Source organism: Borostomias antarcticus (genome assembly GCF_949987555.1).
Source record: "Borostomias antarcticus genome assembly, chromosome: 10".
Lineage (NCBI taxonomy): Eukaryota > Metazoa > Chordata > Actinopteri > Stomiiformes > Stomiidae > Borostomias > Borostomias antarcticus.
The window spans coordinates 10,355,805-10,374,337 of NC_140243.1; the positions used below are offsets into that span (position 1 = coordinate 10,355,805).

The window sequence follows — 18,533 nt, forward strand, 5'->3', positions numbered from 1 at the left end:
CTGAGTTTTCCATGGTTACCTGTGGTGTCCCACAAGGAATTGTTCTTGGCACCATTCTGTTCATCCTCTATACAGTATGCTCACCTCTCGGTCATATCACTAGTAGGAATGAAATATCATTCCATTGCTACACCAATGACACCCAGATGTACTTGAAAACAAATTAATTAGTGTCTCTGTTATTATTCGGATTACAATGAAAAGTGCTTTATAAATTATTTATTTTTATTATTAGGAAAAGATGGGAATGATGATCAAAAACACACAGAACACAGAATTATGATCATCCCCTTGATCTGCAATTATGTTTATTTTATAAAACTAATTACATTTATTACAGGTTTAGTACATAACATGTTCAATAAAATATGGTAAGTTACTATAACAAGGACAAGATTTTTGTACATTTTTAAGCGGTAAGAACGAACACATTTTTCCTTCCATCCCGATTAAGAAGTACTGTATATCTCAAGTCTCAAAAAGACTAGACTCAGACACAGAGCAATTCATTTCAGGACACAGTTGACAGAAAAGCGAAAGAAAAAAATAAAGAAAACATTTGCTCATTCAATTGTCTGAAATCCCAGTTCCCATTTCCTGCAGTGCAGGAAGTGGGCAGATTGCCTGTCAGGAAGTAGGTGTGTCCACATGGTCGGGCTCCCCTGACCTTCCACATTCTGTGTAAACATGATATCATTCCACAAAGAGAGGGGGGCCTCTATAAAGTTGAATTATCACATACAGCCATCATCTTTCCCAATGAATATATATTACATTTATCTGTAAAAAAAAAAAAAAAAAAACACATATCATTAACAGTCCAGTGAATAAGGCTTTGTTGCATGTGATGTGACTGTGTGTTGTTACTGGAGGGTGGGCAAGGGTAACAGCCTGGAGACTGCCTGAACCTGTATGAGATCTGCTCTGAAAGCAGCCAAATCAGAGGAGGGGCTGGACTGTACTGAATGTGTGGATACTGTTGAACAGGGTTGGCGAGTTGGTGAGGGCGGTGCAGGGGACTGCTAGACAGGGGGGGCACTGTAGCGGACATCAACAGTGAACTTGTCTGGAGTCTTGGGGGGCAGCGGCTTCTTCAGCATGTTGTGCTTCAGTATCATCTCCTCGTTGGCATAAATGGGGGCGTCGGTGTCGTCTGAGTGGTACCCTGACTGGTATCCGCTCGTCTGATTGGAGGACTCTGAGGCCAAGGACTCCTTACTCTTACAACGCAGCAGTTGGCTGAGAGAAGATGACGACAGAGCATTTAACAAGGGAAATGACAAGATGAGAAATCAGATCTGTCTCATCTGAAATCGGTTAAAATGGGCGTGTTCACCTGAAGTTGTGTGTGCGTGAAGGTTGATGGTCCAGACCCTCTGCTAATAGCCCCATTCCGCTGTCAGTCTGACACTCCTGTAGAACAAAGCTCATTGGTTGGTGATATGTGAAGAGGGGTGACAAAATGTGACTTCGGAGACACTCACCATGACGACGCCGTGTCCAACAGCAATGTCCTCAAAGGTCTTGACACTCAGTGGACGGCTGCACCTGTCACTCTGCTGAGAGAGCCTATAGGGAGCGTGTGGGGGAGGGGCCATGAAGAGGGTTCATCAGTGAGGTGCTCAGGTGAGAACAGATGCTGCGCTGCACAGAGAGATACACTACAGAGATACACTAGAGAGATTAAAGAAGACAAGATTTGGACGGGACCTATTGGATTGGATCCCGCACCTCATTTGTAATTATCAACATAAATTGTGTGTAAAAATTAATGGTATCTGTCCTGTCATTCTTTTATCTCCCATTGAAGTTACTCATAAATCACTTGCTTGCCTATTTTAGATGCATGAGAGAGACGTGACAGACGTCAATCACCCAGGTCACGCAGTGACGCTGGCTCCCCGTGTGAATTTTGTGCAAGCGTGGGAGTTGTGAGTAACGTAGGCTAAGGCGTGGTAAAATTTCTAAAAGACAGTCACATTTATTTAATTTCTTCTAAGTTGGAACCCTAAGGGCAGGCCCAAAGTAATTTCGGCGATCAGCACAGGTAGCAAAAGCATTGCCAGCATGGATGCGTTAAAAGAAATAGATTGCTAGGAACGAGAAGAGGAATATGACGTGGAGAACTTGGGAGTAGGGGAGAGAGGGAGATACAGAGAGATACACTAGAGATATGCACCAGTATGAAGGAGAGTGAAAATCCATACCCAAGGGGGGGTGCGTTATCGTAGTGGATCTGGAGGTCTGGGGTGTCATCTCTGAGGGGTCTACTGGGCGGACTCCCGGGGTCATGGGTCAAACAGTCCCCCTGAACCTCCCCAGCCGTCAGAGGAATGTAGTCCTTCCCATCCTGGACACACACACACACTGGTCACACTACTATACACACATTGGTCAACTATTATACGCTCACTGGTGAACTACTACACACACTCTGGTCACACTACTACACACATACTAGTCACACTACTAGTACATACACACTGATCAAACACTCCCATGAACTGTATAATAACTGTATAATGGACTCATAGATGGGACTGGAGCGTGCAAGTACTGTACACACACACACACACACACACACACACACAGGTCACCTGTTGAGCACTGGCCTGCAGCAGGCCACCCAGATGTTGGACCAGTTCGGTAAACGTGGGTCGGTCAGTGGGCCGGTCCAGCCAGCAGTCCAACATGGTCTGATATCTGGCAAAATCATCATGAGAGGATTCATCTCTTATTCAAATTACAATAGAAACCGGACTAGAAGTTAGTGTGTAGCGTCCACCTGCTGTGTCCACTCACATCTCGGCAGTGGCGTAGTCTGGCGCTCTCATCCTGGTCCCCTCCTTCAGCCTTCTGCAGAATGACTCATCTATGCCCACTCCAGGGTACGGAGACGCACCTGGGACAACGACAGGTACAGTTCAGTCACTGTCCACTTAAACCACTCTCACAGGTCTGGTCAGTGTGTGGTTGCAGTGTGGATAGAGAATGACTAGAGTATGATGAGAATGTGAGTATCCCCAAAAAAGGTCAAGGCACTCTTCTATAAAAATTACAAAGCCTTTATTCAATTGGCATGTCCATGTGGACTATTAAACACTCTAATGCCTTTCAGCGTCAGCCTTCATCAGCGTTTCCATAAAAATTAAGAAGCCTTTATTCAATTGGCATATCCAACATGTTTTGACATTTTGGTGTCAGCCTTTATCAGAGTGTGGTACAGGCTGACGCCGAAACGTATTAGTGTGGATATACCAATTGAATGAAGGCTTCTTCATCTTTATGGAAGAGTGCCTTGACTTTTTTGGAAACTCATTTGTGGAACCTTCCAGATAACATAACTGCCAACAGCCAAGCAGCACTCTGTCATTCTGTGATCAGAGTGTGGTTAGAGGGTGGTTCCGTGTGTAGAGTAGGTGGGGTCACAGTTGTGGGTACCCAGCAGCCTCACCTAGAGAGAAGATTTCCCAGAGCAGCACCCCGAAGGACCACACGTCGCTCTGGGTGGTGTAGACCCGGTCAAAGATGGTCTCCGGAGCCATCCACTTCAGAGGCAGCCTCGCCTGTCAGAGAGCCCAGAGACACAGGTTAGTATACTATAACAACAGACAGCATGCTGTATAACCCCAGGGATTAAGAGTTGTGTTTGCGTGTGTGTGTGTGTGTGTGTGTGTGTGTGTGTGTTAGTTCAGAGTCACATACGTCTCCTTTGCGGACGTAATCCGGGTCTTTGTACACGTCCCTAGCCAGGCCGAAGTCACAGATCTTCACAACGCTGTTCTCAGACAGCAGAATGTTCCTGGCCGCCAGGTCCCGATGGATACACTGTCAACACACACACACACATCATGAGTTCACACTCAAACATAAACGAACAATCTCAGACTGGATGTGGGAAGATAAGACTAGAGCAACGGACACCGCAGAGGTGAGGGGGCGGACCTTGCGAGAGGACAGGAACTCCATGCCCTTGGCCACCTGGAAGCTGTAGCTGATGAGGTCCTCCATGGCCAGGTGGTCAGCGTCAGAGCTCTCTGTGGTCACCCAGGAGGTCAGTGAAAGAGACACACAGGCGGTCAGTGAAGAAGACGCCCTACAGGACCATTCAGGCTGTAGAAATGAATCCACTGGATCCATGAATCCACTAGAATATCATCATGGCTCAGCGCATGAGTGTATTGGACTCCTAGGGGAGCTATGTGTGTCTGTCAGTGCACAGGCAGCCTTGGGCGGGATGGATGTGGGTGGGTCCAAGGTCATGTGGGGGTGTCAGTACCTTCCTCCTCCAGGTGTCTAACGGAGGCCTCGCCCCCCAGCATGGAGCACACGGCCGTGCCGGTGCAGATGTCCAAGTGGGCGCTGGTTCCCAGACCCAGGTCTTCCTCCGTCACGTCCTCCTCCAGACCTTCCCACTCCTGATTAGCCCTCTTCCTCTGTTCCAACAAGGAACAGCGGTTACTGTAGGACCCAGGCCCAGTGGTGTGGTTCTGGTGTGGTATGGTTTTGGTTCTGGTGTGGTTGTGGTTGTGCTGTGTATGTGGCTGTGGATAGTGATGTGGTTGTGGTGTGGTTGACTTGTTTTTGTGGTTGTGTGGTGTGGTTGTGTAGCAGTTTGTGGGTCATAGCCTAGTTACCTTGAAGGGGCTGTACTCCCCACGCTTGCTCTTCAGGTAACTGGACAGGTTTCCATGTTTACAGTACTCAACTATCACCATCAACGGACCTGAGGAGGGAGGAGGGAGAGAGGAGGGAGAGAGAGTCAGTAAAAGGGGGTCATCAGCTCACAGAAACACATGAGAATGAGAGGGGTGGAAGACGACGGGAACAGAGAAACGCAGAGACCCTGAACACACGGAACTCAGATGTGTAATTAGGACAGAGAACACTCTCATTAAGCTGGTTCCCCCACTCATAAAGACCTCACTTCCCGACTCGGGAGGAACACAATGTGCCTGTACACTAGTCAGGGGTGAACAGGGGAGTGGAGAGAGAGAGAGAGAGAGAGAGAGAGAGAGAGAGAGAAGGGAACAGTCTGAGGGGACAGACATGGACGGTGACAGAGACTGACCCCCGGGCTTGGTGCAGGCTCCCAGCAGGTTGACCACGTTGAGGTGGTGACCAATATGAATGAGGATCTTCAGCTCGGACATCAGGGCACGGTACTCACTGGTCGTAGCTCCCTCTGGAGTGGGGACAGAGATCAGCGTGTGAGTGTGTGTGTGTGTGTTTGTGTGTGTGTGTGTGTGTGTGTGTGTGTGTGTGTGTGTGTGTGTGTGTGTGTGTTTGTGTGTGTGCGTGTGTGTGCGTGTGCGTGCGTGTACTCACCTTTTAGCATCTTGACTGCCACAGTGGTGCACGTGGTGACTTTCTCTATGCCGAAGGCCGCCGCCTCCACCACCTGTCCAAACGCCCCGCGGCCCAGCGGGTCACCTGACCAACACCACATCCACACGCTCATCTACATGACGTCACACTGCTGTCTCGTCTGCCCCCAACTATTAACCTGACCTCAATCACTGCCTTCAATAACTAAAAATGAAAACATCTAGAGTTGGACTGAGATTAGAGTTGAGGATGGAGCGAAAGGTCTGTGTCTCACCCAGCTTCAGTCTGTCACGGGGGAACTCCCACTTGCTGGCGTCGTAAGTGAGCCTCTCGCAGTGCTCGTCCATGGGCATGTCCTCTGAGTCCAGGATGATGGACAGGTAGCCGGTCTTCAGATCACCGCCATTGGGCTGGGGGAGGGACATCAGAGAAGGAGAGAGAGAGAGAGAGAGAGAGAGAGAGAGAGAGAGAGAGAGAGATAAAGAGAAAGGCAGACAGAAAAATAATAAATGGCGCCCAGTTTAATGGACTCCAATTCTGTCATTTGTGTGGTATGATGGGAGTGTAGTTTGCTGTGGCCCCTCTGAGTATCTCTGGAGCCCAGTCAGTGAGATTGGCCTGGCCGGCCCAGGCAGGGCTGCAGGGAATACGTGATTCATGGGAGCAGAATGCGGTTCTGTTGTTTCTGGACACAAAGGAGACTTGGCACTGAAAGCCGGGCAAGTCGGTTCTGATCTGTCAGACCCATTTCTCACATTGTGTGTGTGTGTGTGTGTGTGTGTGTGTGTGTGTGTGTGTGTGTGTGTGTGTGTGTGTGTGTGTGTGTGCGTGTGTGTGTATGTATGTTCTTCTTACTCTTTTTCTTGTGCGGATGACAAAGACAATGAGAAGCCAGAAGAACATAGCGATGACCACAGAGCCTATAGGAACAATCAGTTCCACGTTGGTCTTCTCCTCCGCCCCTACAAACAAAAGATCAAAAGAAGACGATCAACATTTGTAGGAACAGGGGTGGGGGCGTCACCACTTCTTGCGTAATACAATTGTTTCCAATTTTTTTTCTTAGTATTAAAATATTTTAACAGCATTAAATCAAGTGTTTCACATAACAAACCTCTCCGCCAATGCCCTTGTCAATATATCACAAACTAAAAAATTAATGTTTACGTGTAGGATGTGCGACAGACAGACAGATAGATAAATCGAGAGTGGGGGGGGGGTTAGGCGTTATTCCCACATCCCACCCATAAGCATTTGTTTTTTTAGAGCATGATATCATAGTGATGATGTCATTAAAATCAATTTAAAAAAAAAAAAAGACTAAAAAAATCTGCACTACACCACTTGAGTAGGAATAATCTATTTCTGTCACCACATCCCATTTTGGTGACTGAGTAACAGGCTTGTCTATGGTGTGTGTGCGCGTGTGCGCGAGTGTGTGTGTGTGTTTACTGCATGTGTTTGTGTTGGAGAATAGAGCCGTTTGAAAGCCAGGCGGTGGCTAGACTGAACGTGTATCTTGTCATAACAAACCCACCAGGGTTGGCAGGAGGAATACTGCCAGAGTCAACCTGGGAAAAAATGTTGGAAAGTGACAGCAGCGTGTGATTGACTACGCTGAGCTGTGGAACTCTACCCCCTGCCCACCTCGTTAACTGTACCTCTCTCTCATTCTCTCTCTCCAACCCTCGTCTTATTTTCCGCTCTCTCTCCCTGTCTCCCCCTGCGTTGCGCCCATGTGAGCATCTCTCCCCGGTAGCGATATGAGGCAGGATCTGTCCTCTGTAGCCCTCGTTAACGCGGCTGGCGCCTGGGAGGCCCTGAGAGCTCACTGGGTGAAGGGACGCTAGGAGGAGGGTTAGGGGGGGTGGGGGCTGGGTCACGTAGGCCATGCTCCCAGCTAGAATGTTTGTTTGTTTGTGTGCTGTGTCTCAGTGTTCTCTCCAAAACAGAGAAGGGGGAGAGGGGAGCTGTGGTAGGGCTTAGGGCTGGGGGCCGGAGTAGGGGCTGGGTCTTGGGAGAGGGCTGGCCTCTCTTCCTTTGTCCTCTGGGTTTCTCATTGTGTTGCAGCTCCCTGGAGGATGTGTGCTAACAAGGCCAGCTTCCTGTCCCACAGGAATAAGGTTATTCTTACACTCTATCTTTGATATCAAACATATTTTACGTGGGATGCGCCTCAGGGAAACCTTGCTATAAATAGGCTAGATCTATAAGCTAATGAACTATTGATGGGACATCATGCTAAAAGTTGCTACATAAAACTTAAATACAGTTGTAACCTCAAGTTAACGTGCCATTATTGAATACTGTGTATCTGATGAATTACAGGTTAATTGACCTGCTACAGTATGACTATGCTTCTTTAGAACCCAAGCCAACAGGAAATACAAACTTTATGTAAGACTGCATTGTTCTGCTGTGTGGAAAGTAGCATTTCCTGTTCAAATCCCTGTCCCCCTGTTCTGTTAGCAGGGGGGAGGGGCTGCTGACTGCAAGGGGGAGGGGCTTACAGGTTAGCCGGAGGGAGGGGCTGACAGGTTAGCAGGTGGGAGGGGCTGACATGTTAGCAGGGGGGAGGGGCTGACAGGTTAGCAGGTGGGAGGGGCTGACAGGTTAGCAGGTGGGAGGGGCTGACAGGTTAGCAGGTGGGAGGGGCTGATTGGTTAGCAGGGGGGAGGGGCTGACAGGTTAGTAGGTGGGAGGGGCTGATTGGTTAGCAGGGGGGAGGGGCTGACAGGTTAGCAGGTGGGAGGGGCTGATTGGTTAGCAGGGGGGAGGGGCTGACAGGTTAGCATCGGAAGGGACTAACCTTCAGTGATGAGTGAGGCCTGCGCGGCGTCACAGCCACGCCTGTTGCATGCCGTACAGGTGTACAGACCGTTGTCCTCCTTCTTCACACGCTGGATGGTCAGGGTACGGTTCAGATGGCCCAGAATCACACCTGAGACAGACAATGACCATGACATTCATACCACCATCATTATAAATACTCGTAGCGGTCGACAGGCCAAAGTAGCACTCAGTAGGTCTCAGTGATGGTGGCTATGTATTAGCAGATTAAAGGTAGACCACACCCCCTGACCTGAGCCCTCCACCACACTGCGGTTGTTCTTGGTCCACACTACGATTGGCGTGGGCGTTCCTGACACCCTGCAGGTCAGCGTGGTCGTGGCGCTCACGTTGACCCTTTGGTCTGTCAAGTTGTTCAGAATCCTCGGTGCCTCAAGAGCTGGAATGCGAGGAAGTAATATTAATTTAGTTTTTTTGACTAGAAAGTCTACGAATTGTGGCAGTTGGATTAGCACTGTATGTAGTCTGGTAGTGGAGGATAAGTGTTTCGGCGTCTGTACAGGTGAGTGTTTGGAGGTAAAATGGAAGTGGCCCAGCGCCCACCAGGAGAGTTAGAAAATACTTTGTTTAGTAAACAAAAAAAATGGCAAACAACGTGTTTCACTTGTTGCTTCCTGTTTCGTTTGAGGAGGTATTTAAGTCCAGGCCCAAGCGTGGCTCAGCTCCTTACCTTTGAGGGTGAGATAGTGCAGGAGGCAGGTCCTCTCTCCAGTCTTGATGTTCTCCAGATGGCAGGCATACAGGCCCTGGTCCTGACGTGACAGGTTGGCCAGAGGGAGCTCCAGGGACATGTTGATGCCCTGCTGGCTGTCAAGCTCAGCCAAGGCCCTCTGGGGCAGGGAGAGGGCCCGGCAGGGCTGCACCGCAGGGACCAGCTCTGGGTCGGACACGTTAGTGACCTTGTACCACGCAAGTTTCCTGTAGATCAGCCGATCTGCTTTACACCCCAGAACCACGTCGTCCTGCTCCATGCACTCCCTGGACGGAGACACACTCAACTCCAGACCACCTGTAAATACACACACACGTTTCAATGAACATGATGGGTATAAACATAAACCAGACTCTGAGTATGACATCGAAAGCCTGTAGAGGCCATAGCCCTTACGTGTCACATGGAAGAGGATATCACGTTTATCCTGTCCCAGTTTGTTGGTGGCGAGGCACCTGTAGAGAGCATGGACCTCTGCTTTCTGGATCTTCAGAGAACTCACAGTCTGCAGGCAAACATCACCCTCTCCTCAGTTAGGTAGGTAGGTAGGTAGGTAGGTAGGTTGGTAGGTAGGTAGGTAGGTAGGTGGGTGGGTAGGTAGGTAGGTAGGTAGGTGGGTGGGTGGGTAGGTAGGTAGGTAGGTGGGTGGGTAGGTAGGTAGGTAGGTAGGTAGGTGGGTGGGTGGGTGGGTGGGTAGGTAGGTAGGTAGGTAGGTGGGTAGGTAGGTAGGTAGGTAGGTAGGTAGGTGGGTGGGTGGGTAGGTAGGTAGGTAGGTGGGTAGGTAGGTAGGTAGGTAGGTGGGTAGGTAGGTAGGAGGGTGGGTGGGTGGGTGGGTGGGTAGGTTGGTAGGTAGTTAGGTAGGAGGGAGGATGGGTGGGTGGGTAGGTAGGTAGGTAGGTAGGAGGGAGGATGGGTGGGTGGGTAGGTAGGTAGGTAGGTAGGAGGGAGGATGGGTGGGTGGGTAGGTAGGTAGGTAGGTAGGTAGGTAGGTAGGTAGGTAGGTGGGTAGGTAGGTAGGTAGGTAGGTAGGTAGGTAGGTAGGTAGGTAGGTAGGTAGGTAGGTAGGTAGGTAGGTAGGTAGGCAGGCGGTTGGGAAAGTAGGTAGGTAGGTAGGAAGGTAGGGACAAACTGAAGTCTATTCTAGACAACCCCCCTCGGTAGGTAGGTAGGTAGGTATGTAGGAGGGTGGGTGGGTAGGTAGGTGGGTAGGTAGGTAGGTAGGTAGGTAGGTAGGTAGGTAGGTGGTTAGGTAGGTAGGTAGGTAGGTAGGTAGGTAGGTAGGTAGGTAGGTAGGTAGGTAGGTAGGTAGGTAGGTGGGTAGGTATGTAGGAGGGTGGGTAGGTAGGTAGGTAGGTAGGTAGGTAGGTAGGTGGGTGGGTGGGTAGGTAGGTAGGTAGGTAGGTAGGTAGGTAGGTAGGTAGGTAGGTAGGTAGGTAGGTAGGTAGGTGGGTAGAAGGGTAGGTAGGTAGGTAGGTAGGTAGGTAGAAGGGTAGGTAGGTAGGTAGGTAGGTAGGTAGGTAGGTAGGTAGGTGGGTAAAAGGGTAGGTAGGTAGGTAGGTAGGTAGGTAGGTGGGTAAAAGGGTAGGTAGGTAGGTAGGTAGGTAGGTAGGTAGGTAGGTAGGTAGGTAGGTAGGTGGGTAGAAGGGTAGGTAGGTAGGTAGGTAGGTAGGTAGGTAGGTAGGTAGGTAGGTAGGTGGGTGGGTGGGTGGGTAGGTAGGTAGGTAGGTAGGTGGGTGGGTGGGTGGGTAGGTAGGTAGGTAGGCGGTTGGGTAGATAGGTAGGTAGGTAGGTAGGTAGGTAGGTACAGTAGGTAGGTAGGTAGGGACAAACTGAAGTCTATTCTAGACAACCCCCCTCCCATCCCCTCCATGTGGAGCTGTGGCAGATGGGGAGCACTTTCAGCCACAGGCTCATCCCACCCAGGTGCAATACAGAGCGGTTATATATATGTGTGTGTGTGTGTGTACATATCTATCTATCTATTTATACAGACTGTATGTATATAAAATATTTTTTTTCGTATTCCATACTATACTGCACACATGATGTAGTCTCTGTATCTAGTGTGGTAGTATCTATCTATCTATCTATCTATCTATCTATCTGTAAAAGATACAAGCACAAGCACAAGAAGCACAAGCAGCATCAAGACAGAAGCTACTACTCAAGTTACTACTCATATTCACTGGTGTTTTTCAGCACTCAGATGAAGAAGGGTGTTTTGTTTTCTCTTTGCGGTCAAGTATGGTCAGAGTTGGGAGGAGAGGTGTTGTGCGCTCTATATGGTTGACCAATTGTCAGTCATGGCGATGTGATGTTTACCTTGTGAGAATGGTCAGACTCAGTGCTAATTCGGTCGATGGGGTTCTGGCCCGTGCTGTTTCTGATGTCCCTCCACTTGGTGCACTGGTCCAGCGAGACCTCAGAGTTGCCTAGCCCTGATCTGTGGTACAGGGAGAGATCAGGTAGAGGCATATCCACATACAATACACATACAGTAGCTTACACTATCTACAAGACACAGGCATACTATCATGAATACCAGGGTCTTTATAATTAGCTCCATTTGTTTGCCCCTGTTTTCAGCAAAGCTATTTTTGGTGAAGTGACATAATTTATTTACAGACTGGAGTGGGTGGGAATGTCAACAAACCTGTTACACAATAGAGACCTGATCCGATTCATAAGAAAAGAGACAAAGTGGGGGAAAAGAGAGACCTAGATGTGGAGAAAGAGATAGCTAGTGGTTGAGTAATAAAGACAGTCGGATGCAGAGGAATTAATGGACGGTTTGGAGGAGTGCAGCCCATGATGGAAGAGGAAGGAGTCTTTTGACAGAGAACACTTCGGGAACAACAGGAAGCTGGGAACAGGACACAGGAAGTGCTTGGATGTGCGTGCTGGAGATAAGGTCCAACTGAAGGTCTGAGCTGAGGAGCACTCCGGTCCACTTCTGTCAACAAGCACCGGACCGCTGAATACCTGGGACCACCGTGAACACTAACAACGTCCTATATCCTCGTCATGTCACACTGTAGCGACCCTAGTTTAATGGAGTTCTGTCCATCACGGGTGTGCATGTATGGTTGGATTTGTGTGTGCTTGCGGTTGGTGGTGCAGTTGGGGAGGGTGGGCGGGGGGGGTGTTTAGTTTATAAAACATCTGTGTGAGAGAGATTCCCTCTCTTAGCGTGCAAGATTAAAGAAAGACAGTCACTGCTTTGCCATTCAGTGAGTTAAGTAAACCGTGCATTCGAGCAGTCAGCTGTGGTCTCCACCCCGGTTATTTGTCTAACATAACAACGTAAACAAATCCCAGCTTCTGTACAGAGCAGCTACCTAAACGAGCCCACAGGCAATCACCATCGACATGTTCTTATCATCAAATATAGATGATGGACCAGAGGGTGTGAGAAACACAGCTGAAGAATAAAACACATGAAGGAAGCACCCTTGGTTCTATTATGGTCTCAATCTGATTAGCTGTAGTGTTTTCAAACTGGGTTTATAGTGAGTTTCATTGTGAGTTCAGTCTGTGACTTGCGTCAGGTCAAATGCCAACCTCTGCTTGTTTCACTTTCAACATCAGTATTGTATCAAGAATGGTCTGTTCCCAAACTGCCTGTTGACAAGTCTGGGGCCCAACAGTTTGGTACACAGAGTGAGACTGTCACCTCCCCCCACACACACACAAGCACACACACACACACACACACACACACACACACACACACACACTGGACAGAACTGGAGGTAGCGCTTACTGGAAGACAATTGGACAGTCCTCCTTGGGCATCCACTGCCATTGGATGTTAGAGGGGGTGGGGATTCCTCGGGCAGTGCACCTGAGGGTGGGGCTGCTGCCGTACATGTGGACGTCAGTGTCCACCGCCACCTCCTTCTCTATGATGTGGGGAGGGACTGCAGGACACACAAACCAATACGACACAGGTCAATATCAGGCACACACACACACACACACACACACACACACACACACACACACACACACACACAACCACTACAACTGACAATGTTAGAGGAGAGGATGAGCTACTGTACACACCGTTGACCAACAGCTGGAAGGAGCTTTTGTGCTCCTCTTTTGTTATTTTATTGGTCAAGACCACAGTGTAGTTCCCTGCATCCTTTTCAGCAACCTGGTAGATTGTGAGACAGTCCTTGGCTGGCTTCATCCCATAATCATCCTTACGGACAGCCACATCATTCTTATACCTGCAGAGAGAGAGGCTGGTTAATCTAGCACTATATTTGATGTATTCTATGTATCAGCTGCCTGGGAGACACTCTCGTGCTGTGGATGATCATTATTTGGAGTCATCAACATACCATTTGACATTGGGCTCAGGGTAGGCGAAGTACTTGACAGGGATCTTGATGGTGGGATCTCCCACATTCACCTCCATCACCTTAGTCCCCTGGTCTTCCATCTTGATAAAAGGCTTTTCTAATGACAACAACACCAGAATAAACATCACTGACAACTGGTTCACTCAAAGCAAGTAAACAAGGATAAGTAACGATGAGAAACATCATCCTCCCAGTAGTGGAGAGGAGTGAACGTACCATAGATCACAGACTACCTATATCTACCATAGACTACCATAGACAACTTGAGCCTACCATAGACACCATAGACCAGCTGAACTTCCCATAGACCACAAAGACTACTTATATCTACCATAGGTCACCATAGACCACTTATATCTACCATAGACCACATAGACTACCTATATATACTATAGACCACCATAGACTACCTGAACTTCCCAAAGACCACCATAGACTAGGTGAACCTACCATAGACCATCATAGACTACCTTAACTTCCCATATACCATCATAGACTACCTTAACGTCCCATAGACCACCACAGACTATCTGAACCTACCATACAGTAGATCACCATATACTACGTGAACCTACCATAGACTACATGAACCTGCTATAGACTACATGAGCCTACAATAGATCACCATAGACTATGTGAACCTACCATAGACCACCAGAGATGCAGTGCTGCTCTGCACCATCTGACCACTGGAGGCAGTGCAGGTGTATTTCCCACTGTGGTCCATGGTCACATTCTCCACTACCAGAGTGTTGGACAGCTCCAGAGAATCCCACAGCTTCTTCTTGTGGGGCATAGTGTGGTACAACGCTGAGCCATTCACTGTGGCCTGCAGTAGAGGAAAGAGAATGGAGGACACGTTAAAACAGAACTCTCTAGAATAACTCCAGTAAGTACAAGAGAACATTACATCATGAAACGTATATATGGTTATCTCTGAAAAATTCCTGAAAGCAGGGAGTGAAAAGAAAACTGCATGGTGGTAGAAAGTGAGATATGGCCTCCTCCTCTTGCATTACTGTATGTCCAAGGAGTCAAAGTCCAAAACATTCTGTACTGTACTGTACATAGCACGCACAGCACACACATACCACGTCACACACACTGTATACATAAACACTGCATGTATATACATTCCCTGCACTCCATTTTGTAATTGTATTTTGTATTAGTATTCTGTACTGCTCATTTACACTGTCCTGTCTCATCCCTGCACCTTGTCTGATGTTGTCTCCATGCTTTGCACCATTGACCAAAGCAAAATCCTAGTATGTTGTAATCTGGCAGTAATGGATTCTGATTCTGATTCTGATCAACATGTAATCATTATACTGGTCCAGAAAATGCATGTCTATCAGTTAAACCAGTTTTGGAGCAAGATCAGTCTGGCGGTCAAGGCCGGGGCACTGACCAGGCTCTGCGGGAGTGTCCAATCGAAGACGATGCCCACGTTGAGCTCGGTGCGGGCGGTGCAGTTGAGCATCAGCCTCTCCCCCACGGACAGCCTCTCATGTGCGGGGGTCAGGCTGAGGTCATGGATCTTATATCCTGAGGAAGAGGGTGGGGAGTCACAGCAGTGAGCCGGCAGGCTATTGTTCTCCTGGGACTACGGTCTCTCTCTCTCACGAACACACACAGTACAGAAACACACACAGAAACACACACAGAGACACACCTACCCACATACACACGCACACCTGCATATAATCATTCTATTTCTGACACAAATATGCATGCCAAGAAAACAGACAAGCAGTAACACAAACACACATAGTGTATCTGAAACATCATTAATCTGAAACGTCCTCCTTCTCAAAGATACACAGACAGGGACACAGCTGCTCGGCTTACCTACTACGGCTACAATGTAGAGGGGGGACTTGAAGGTGTTGTTGTAGACGTCTGTCTGACAGAAAACCACTCCAGCGTAGCTGATCAGATAACTGGGGACAGTGAAACCCTTCCTGCTGTCCCAGAAAGAGTCCTTCCCATTGGGATACAGTGCTTTCTTAGGATACTTCTGACGAGGAGCACACAAAACAGGAACAAGAAAACAAAATGAAGGATGCTATTAATGTTACACAACACCGCAGTGATAGAGGGATACGCTGTCATGTGTCCACTCCGATCAACAGTACATGATGCAGACATCTAATGGAAATCAAACGCAAATGTTGAGTCACACGTTTTCCTGGAATTTGTGTTGTTATAGATGCTACACATTCCGTAAAACATGGTGGTGTAGTGAGAGGACAGAGGGTGAGTTTTCTATTTTCACATTACACGTACATGAGGTCGTGAGATGCATCCAGCACAGTAACTGAGGGGAAAACAGCCCCAAAAATCCAAAAGGCTTTTAGTCCTCTAGCTATTCTAACAATTCTGTGGTTTTAAGTCTCGAAATCGCCTCCGGACCGGCGTCGGACGCTTCCGCTCATCAATGCACAGATGGGGCTTGGTGCCCTGTGCGGCGTGTGAGTGTGGCGCCGAGGAACAAACCACAGACCATGTCATCCAGGACTGTCCGATATATCGGACACCCAACGGAATGCGTGGCCTGACGGTTTTGGATGACGAAAGGGTGACATGGCTCCTGGAGGTGTGCCCGGATATATAGCCCGGGTGACCCCCTCACCCAGAGTCGGGGTGGTAAAAGGATAGCTCCTCTGCCCTGAGCCTGGGGGGGGAGAGGACATAACACCTAACCCGCACGACGAAGAAGAAGAAGTCTCTTTCAGAAGGCTGATACATTCATTATTTGGGTTTTTTGTCTTTGTACAGTCAAGAGAAAGCCGCTCTTAAATCCTGAATTATTATAAAATACCAATGGCCACTATCTGCCACCACCTCATTAGACAGAGTATCGCAGGGTTTTAGGACAGTGTGACTTGTTTGGGATGGTGTGTTGACGCTGAGCCTGTAGTTTTGGACCTATATACTGTATTACTTGCTGTATTTTTCCAGTACTTACAGTATGGAGCGTCACGTTGAGGTCCTCCACAGAGCCTCGGCAGGGGATGACCACCTGCTCACCCTCTCGGATAAACACCACCTCGTAGTCCTTCTCAGAGGGCACAAAGGGGACCCTGTAGTCTGGAATGAAAGTCGGACACGCATACACGAGAGGTTACATAAAAGGAATCCATAAAAGAATGAATTGTCTATGATGAAATATGGGATCACATGTACTGTAGGCGCATCCCTGCAGAGCAGCAGAAGGTTCCGGGGAGCAGCCAAGAGGCTGTTAGTTACTGTTCCAAGATACAACACATTACAACAAGTCTATTGTAGTTCCAGGTGAACCTTGGACGTAGACGTAAACAGCTGCAGATGTCTTGCCGTCCTCCACGGCCAGGTTCCTGTAGGAGCAGCGGTACTCCCCGGTCTCGTTGACGGTCGCTGCCGAGATCTGCAGCGTCACGCAGAAGAGTCCCGAGCCGCTGCAGTCGACTGTGGAGAGGTGGCTTCCCGCTCGGCTGAGGTTATAGGGTGCGGTCCACTCCAGGTACTGGCGACCGCTGTAGAACCAATCAACAGAGTCCGAGATGAGGAACACAATCGACTGATTGCGGATGGATGGATTCATGGATGGACGGATGGATGGATGGGTGGGTGGATGGAGGGATGGACGGTATTTCCCAAGGCCCAGCGTGTGTCTGACCTGCAGGTGAGCTCCAGGGTGTCTGAGGTGTTGATCCTGTGAATCCCGTCCGGGGGGCTCAGGGTTGGGGGCTCCGACATGAACCTGAGCTCTAACGCTGGAAAAGAGATAAACGCAGACCAGTCAGCCTGATGATTGGCTTATCTGGACAGGTGTAGTGAGTCAACATTACCACACTGACGAGATCAATATGTCTCTCCTATCAAACTGATGTTTCACAAAGCCTCTCAGTCTCATGAATGTGGGTGGGAATCATGAAATGCCCAAAACAAACTGGATAATTGGTAAACCGTGTAACCGTAAGCCTTTTTATAGCAAGTAACTTCGTTACTTGCATCCTCCCCAATGAGGAATTCCCGTGTAGGTTGCATGTTTTGCGTATGCTGAGACTACTGAGACTGTTTTTCCACTGCTGCAGCAAATGGCGGGGCTGTATAAAAAAACAGGAAGCCGGGGCAGATGGGCCGGGTCAGGCTGAATATCCCAGTGCTATATGGCCTAAGGTGGGGTTCCTGTTCCAGAGAATTGGGCCCTGGAGCCCAACTCCTCCTCCTCCAGTGAGGCCCAGACACACTGTCCAATCTAACAGTGGAATATTTCACCCAAACGTCACAGTATTTCAGACAACCATTTAATTATGACGGGGTTGCTAATTTTGCTGAGATTAAATACTGAGACTGAACAGACTGTAGGCTGACTGTGTGTATAGAGGATCATGTGTTGAAGGTGTACTCTGTGTCTAAACGATCTAAAATTGTAGTATGGTTCAAATAGTTAGTTAGTTTGGGTTCCCTTAATGGCATTCCTCTACAGTAATACAGAGCTAACTAAACCACTGGTGAAACAGTTGATATGTGATGCATTACTTTTACCATAGCCTAAATATCATGCTTTGTTTTGTACATTACATACACAATTTTTCCCCCTTTCCCACCATTTCAAAATCAACTCTTTTGATACTTAAGCAGCACATAGAGCCTTTTCTCACATTTTAGGGGGGTATTTTATTGACTAATAATTAGCTAACATTTGTGCTACATTTTAACATCTAGATGTAACCGCTCTATAAGTTAGATAAATGTCCAAGTGCGTAAATGGTTGGCTTATTGACATGACACCGGGAGGGACAACATTTAATTTATTTCATTGGTTGATAGAGGCCTAGACTATTAAAGATCGTTTAAGATAATTTTAGGGGGGTATTTTATTGACTAATAATGAATAGGCTACATTTTAACATCTAGATGTAATCGCTCTATAAGTTAGATAAATGTTAATAGATGAAGTTAGATAATGTTTTTAGATAAAAAGTGCGTAAATAGTTGGCTAATTGACATTACACCGGGAGGGACAACATTCAATATTTTTATTTGGTAAACCTGATTGATAAAGGCATATAGGCTATTAAAGATTAAATTGGCCACGATAAAATATTTTATTTTCCTCTTACCAATCACTCCGCTGATTCCAAAAAGTCTGACCACAAGATAAATCACGAAGCATGCTTTTGCCATCGTCCGACAAAAGAGATGGACTGTCCCCGCATGAACACGCAATAAAAGTTCACTCCAGAATGCAATCCTATCCCCTCATCACTTCCAAGATGACAGTA

The 18,533-nt window shown here is 48.1% G+C and overlaps 1 protein-coding gene across 1 annotated transcript; it reads right to left on the reverse strand.

Moving 5' to 3' along the window:
- Nucleotides 1-343: 343 nt before the first annotated feature.
- Nucleotides 344-18,533, reverse strand: kdr (kinase insert domain receptor (a type III receptor tyrosine kinase)). Its single transcript, XM_084444116.1, has 30 exons — nucleotides 18,372-18,533; nucleotides 16,922-17,018; nucleotides 16,564-16,778; nucleotides 16,232-16,353; nucleotides 15,112-15,280; nucleotides 14,672-14,808; nucleotides 13,906-14,089; nucleotides 13,240-13,357; nucleotides 12,956-13,125; nucleotides 12,654-12,810; nucleotides 11,213-11,333; nucleotides 9,287-9,395; nucleotides 8,849-9,187; nucleotides 8,411-8,557; nucleotides 8,138-8,269; nucleotides 6,184-6,290; nucleotides 5,603-5,738; nucleotides 5,329-5,433; nucleotides 5,072-5,185; nucleotides 4,638-4,726; nucleotides 4,280-4,436; nucleotides 3,946-4,037; nucleotides 3,706-3,828; nucleotides 3,455-3,566; nucleotides 2,803-2,902; nucleotides 2,598-2,703; nucleotides 2,208-2,350; nucleotides 1,485-1,569; nucleotides 1,337-1,413; nucleotides 344-1,239 (listed from the first exon to the last, which is right to left on the reverse strand). The coding sequence occupies exons 1-30, from the start codon at nucleotides 18,433-18,435 to the stop codon at nucleotides 1,023-1,025; spliced, it is 4,044 nt and encodes a 1,347-aa protein (XP_084300242.1). The 5' UTR covers nucleotides 18,436-18,533; the 3' UTR covers nucleotides 344-1,022.

Bases quoted from the DNA above. Each gene is read 5' to 3' on its own strand.
- kdr (XM_084444116.1), bottom strand. From the start codon at position 18,435: ATGGCAAAAGCATGCTTCGTGATTTATCTTGTGGTCAGACTTTTTGGA. The intron at 11,334-12,653 runs GTAAGCGCTACC...CCTGTACCACAG, and splicing joins GACTGTCCAATTGTCTTCCA to ATCAGGGCTAGGCAACTCTG. The intron at 1,240-1,336 runs GTGAACACGCCC...ATCTTCTCTCAG, and splicing joins TCACGCACACACAACTTCAG to CCAACTGCTGCGTTGTAAGA.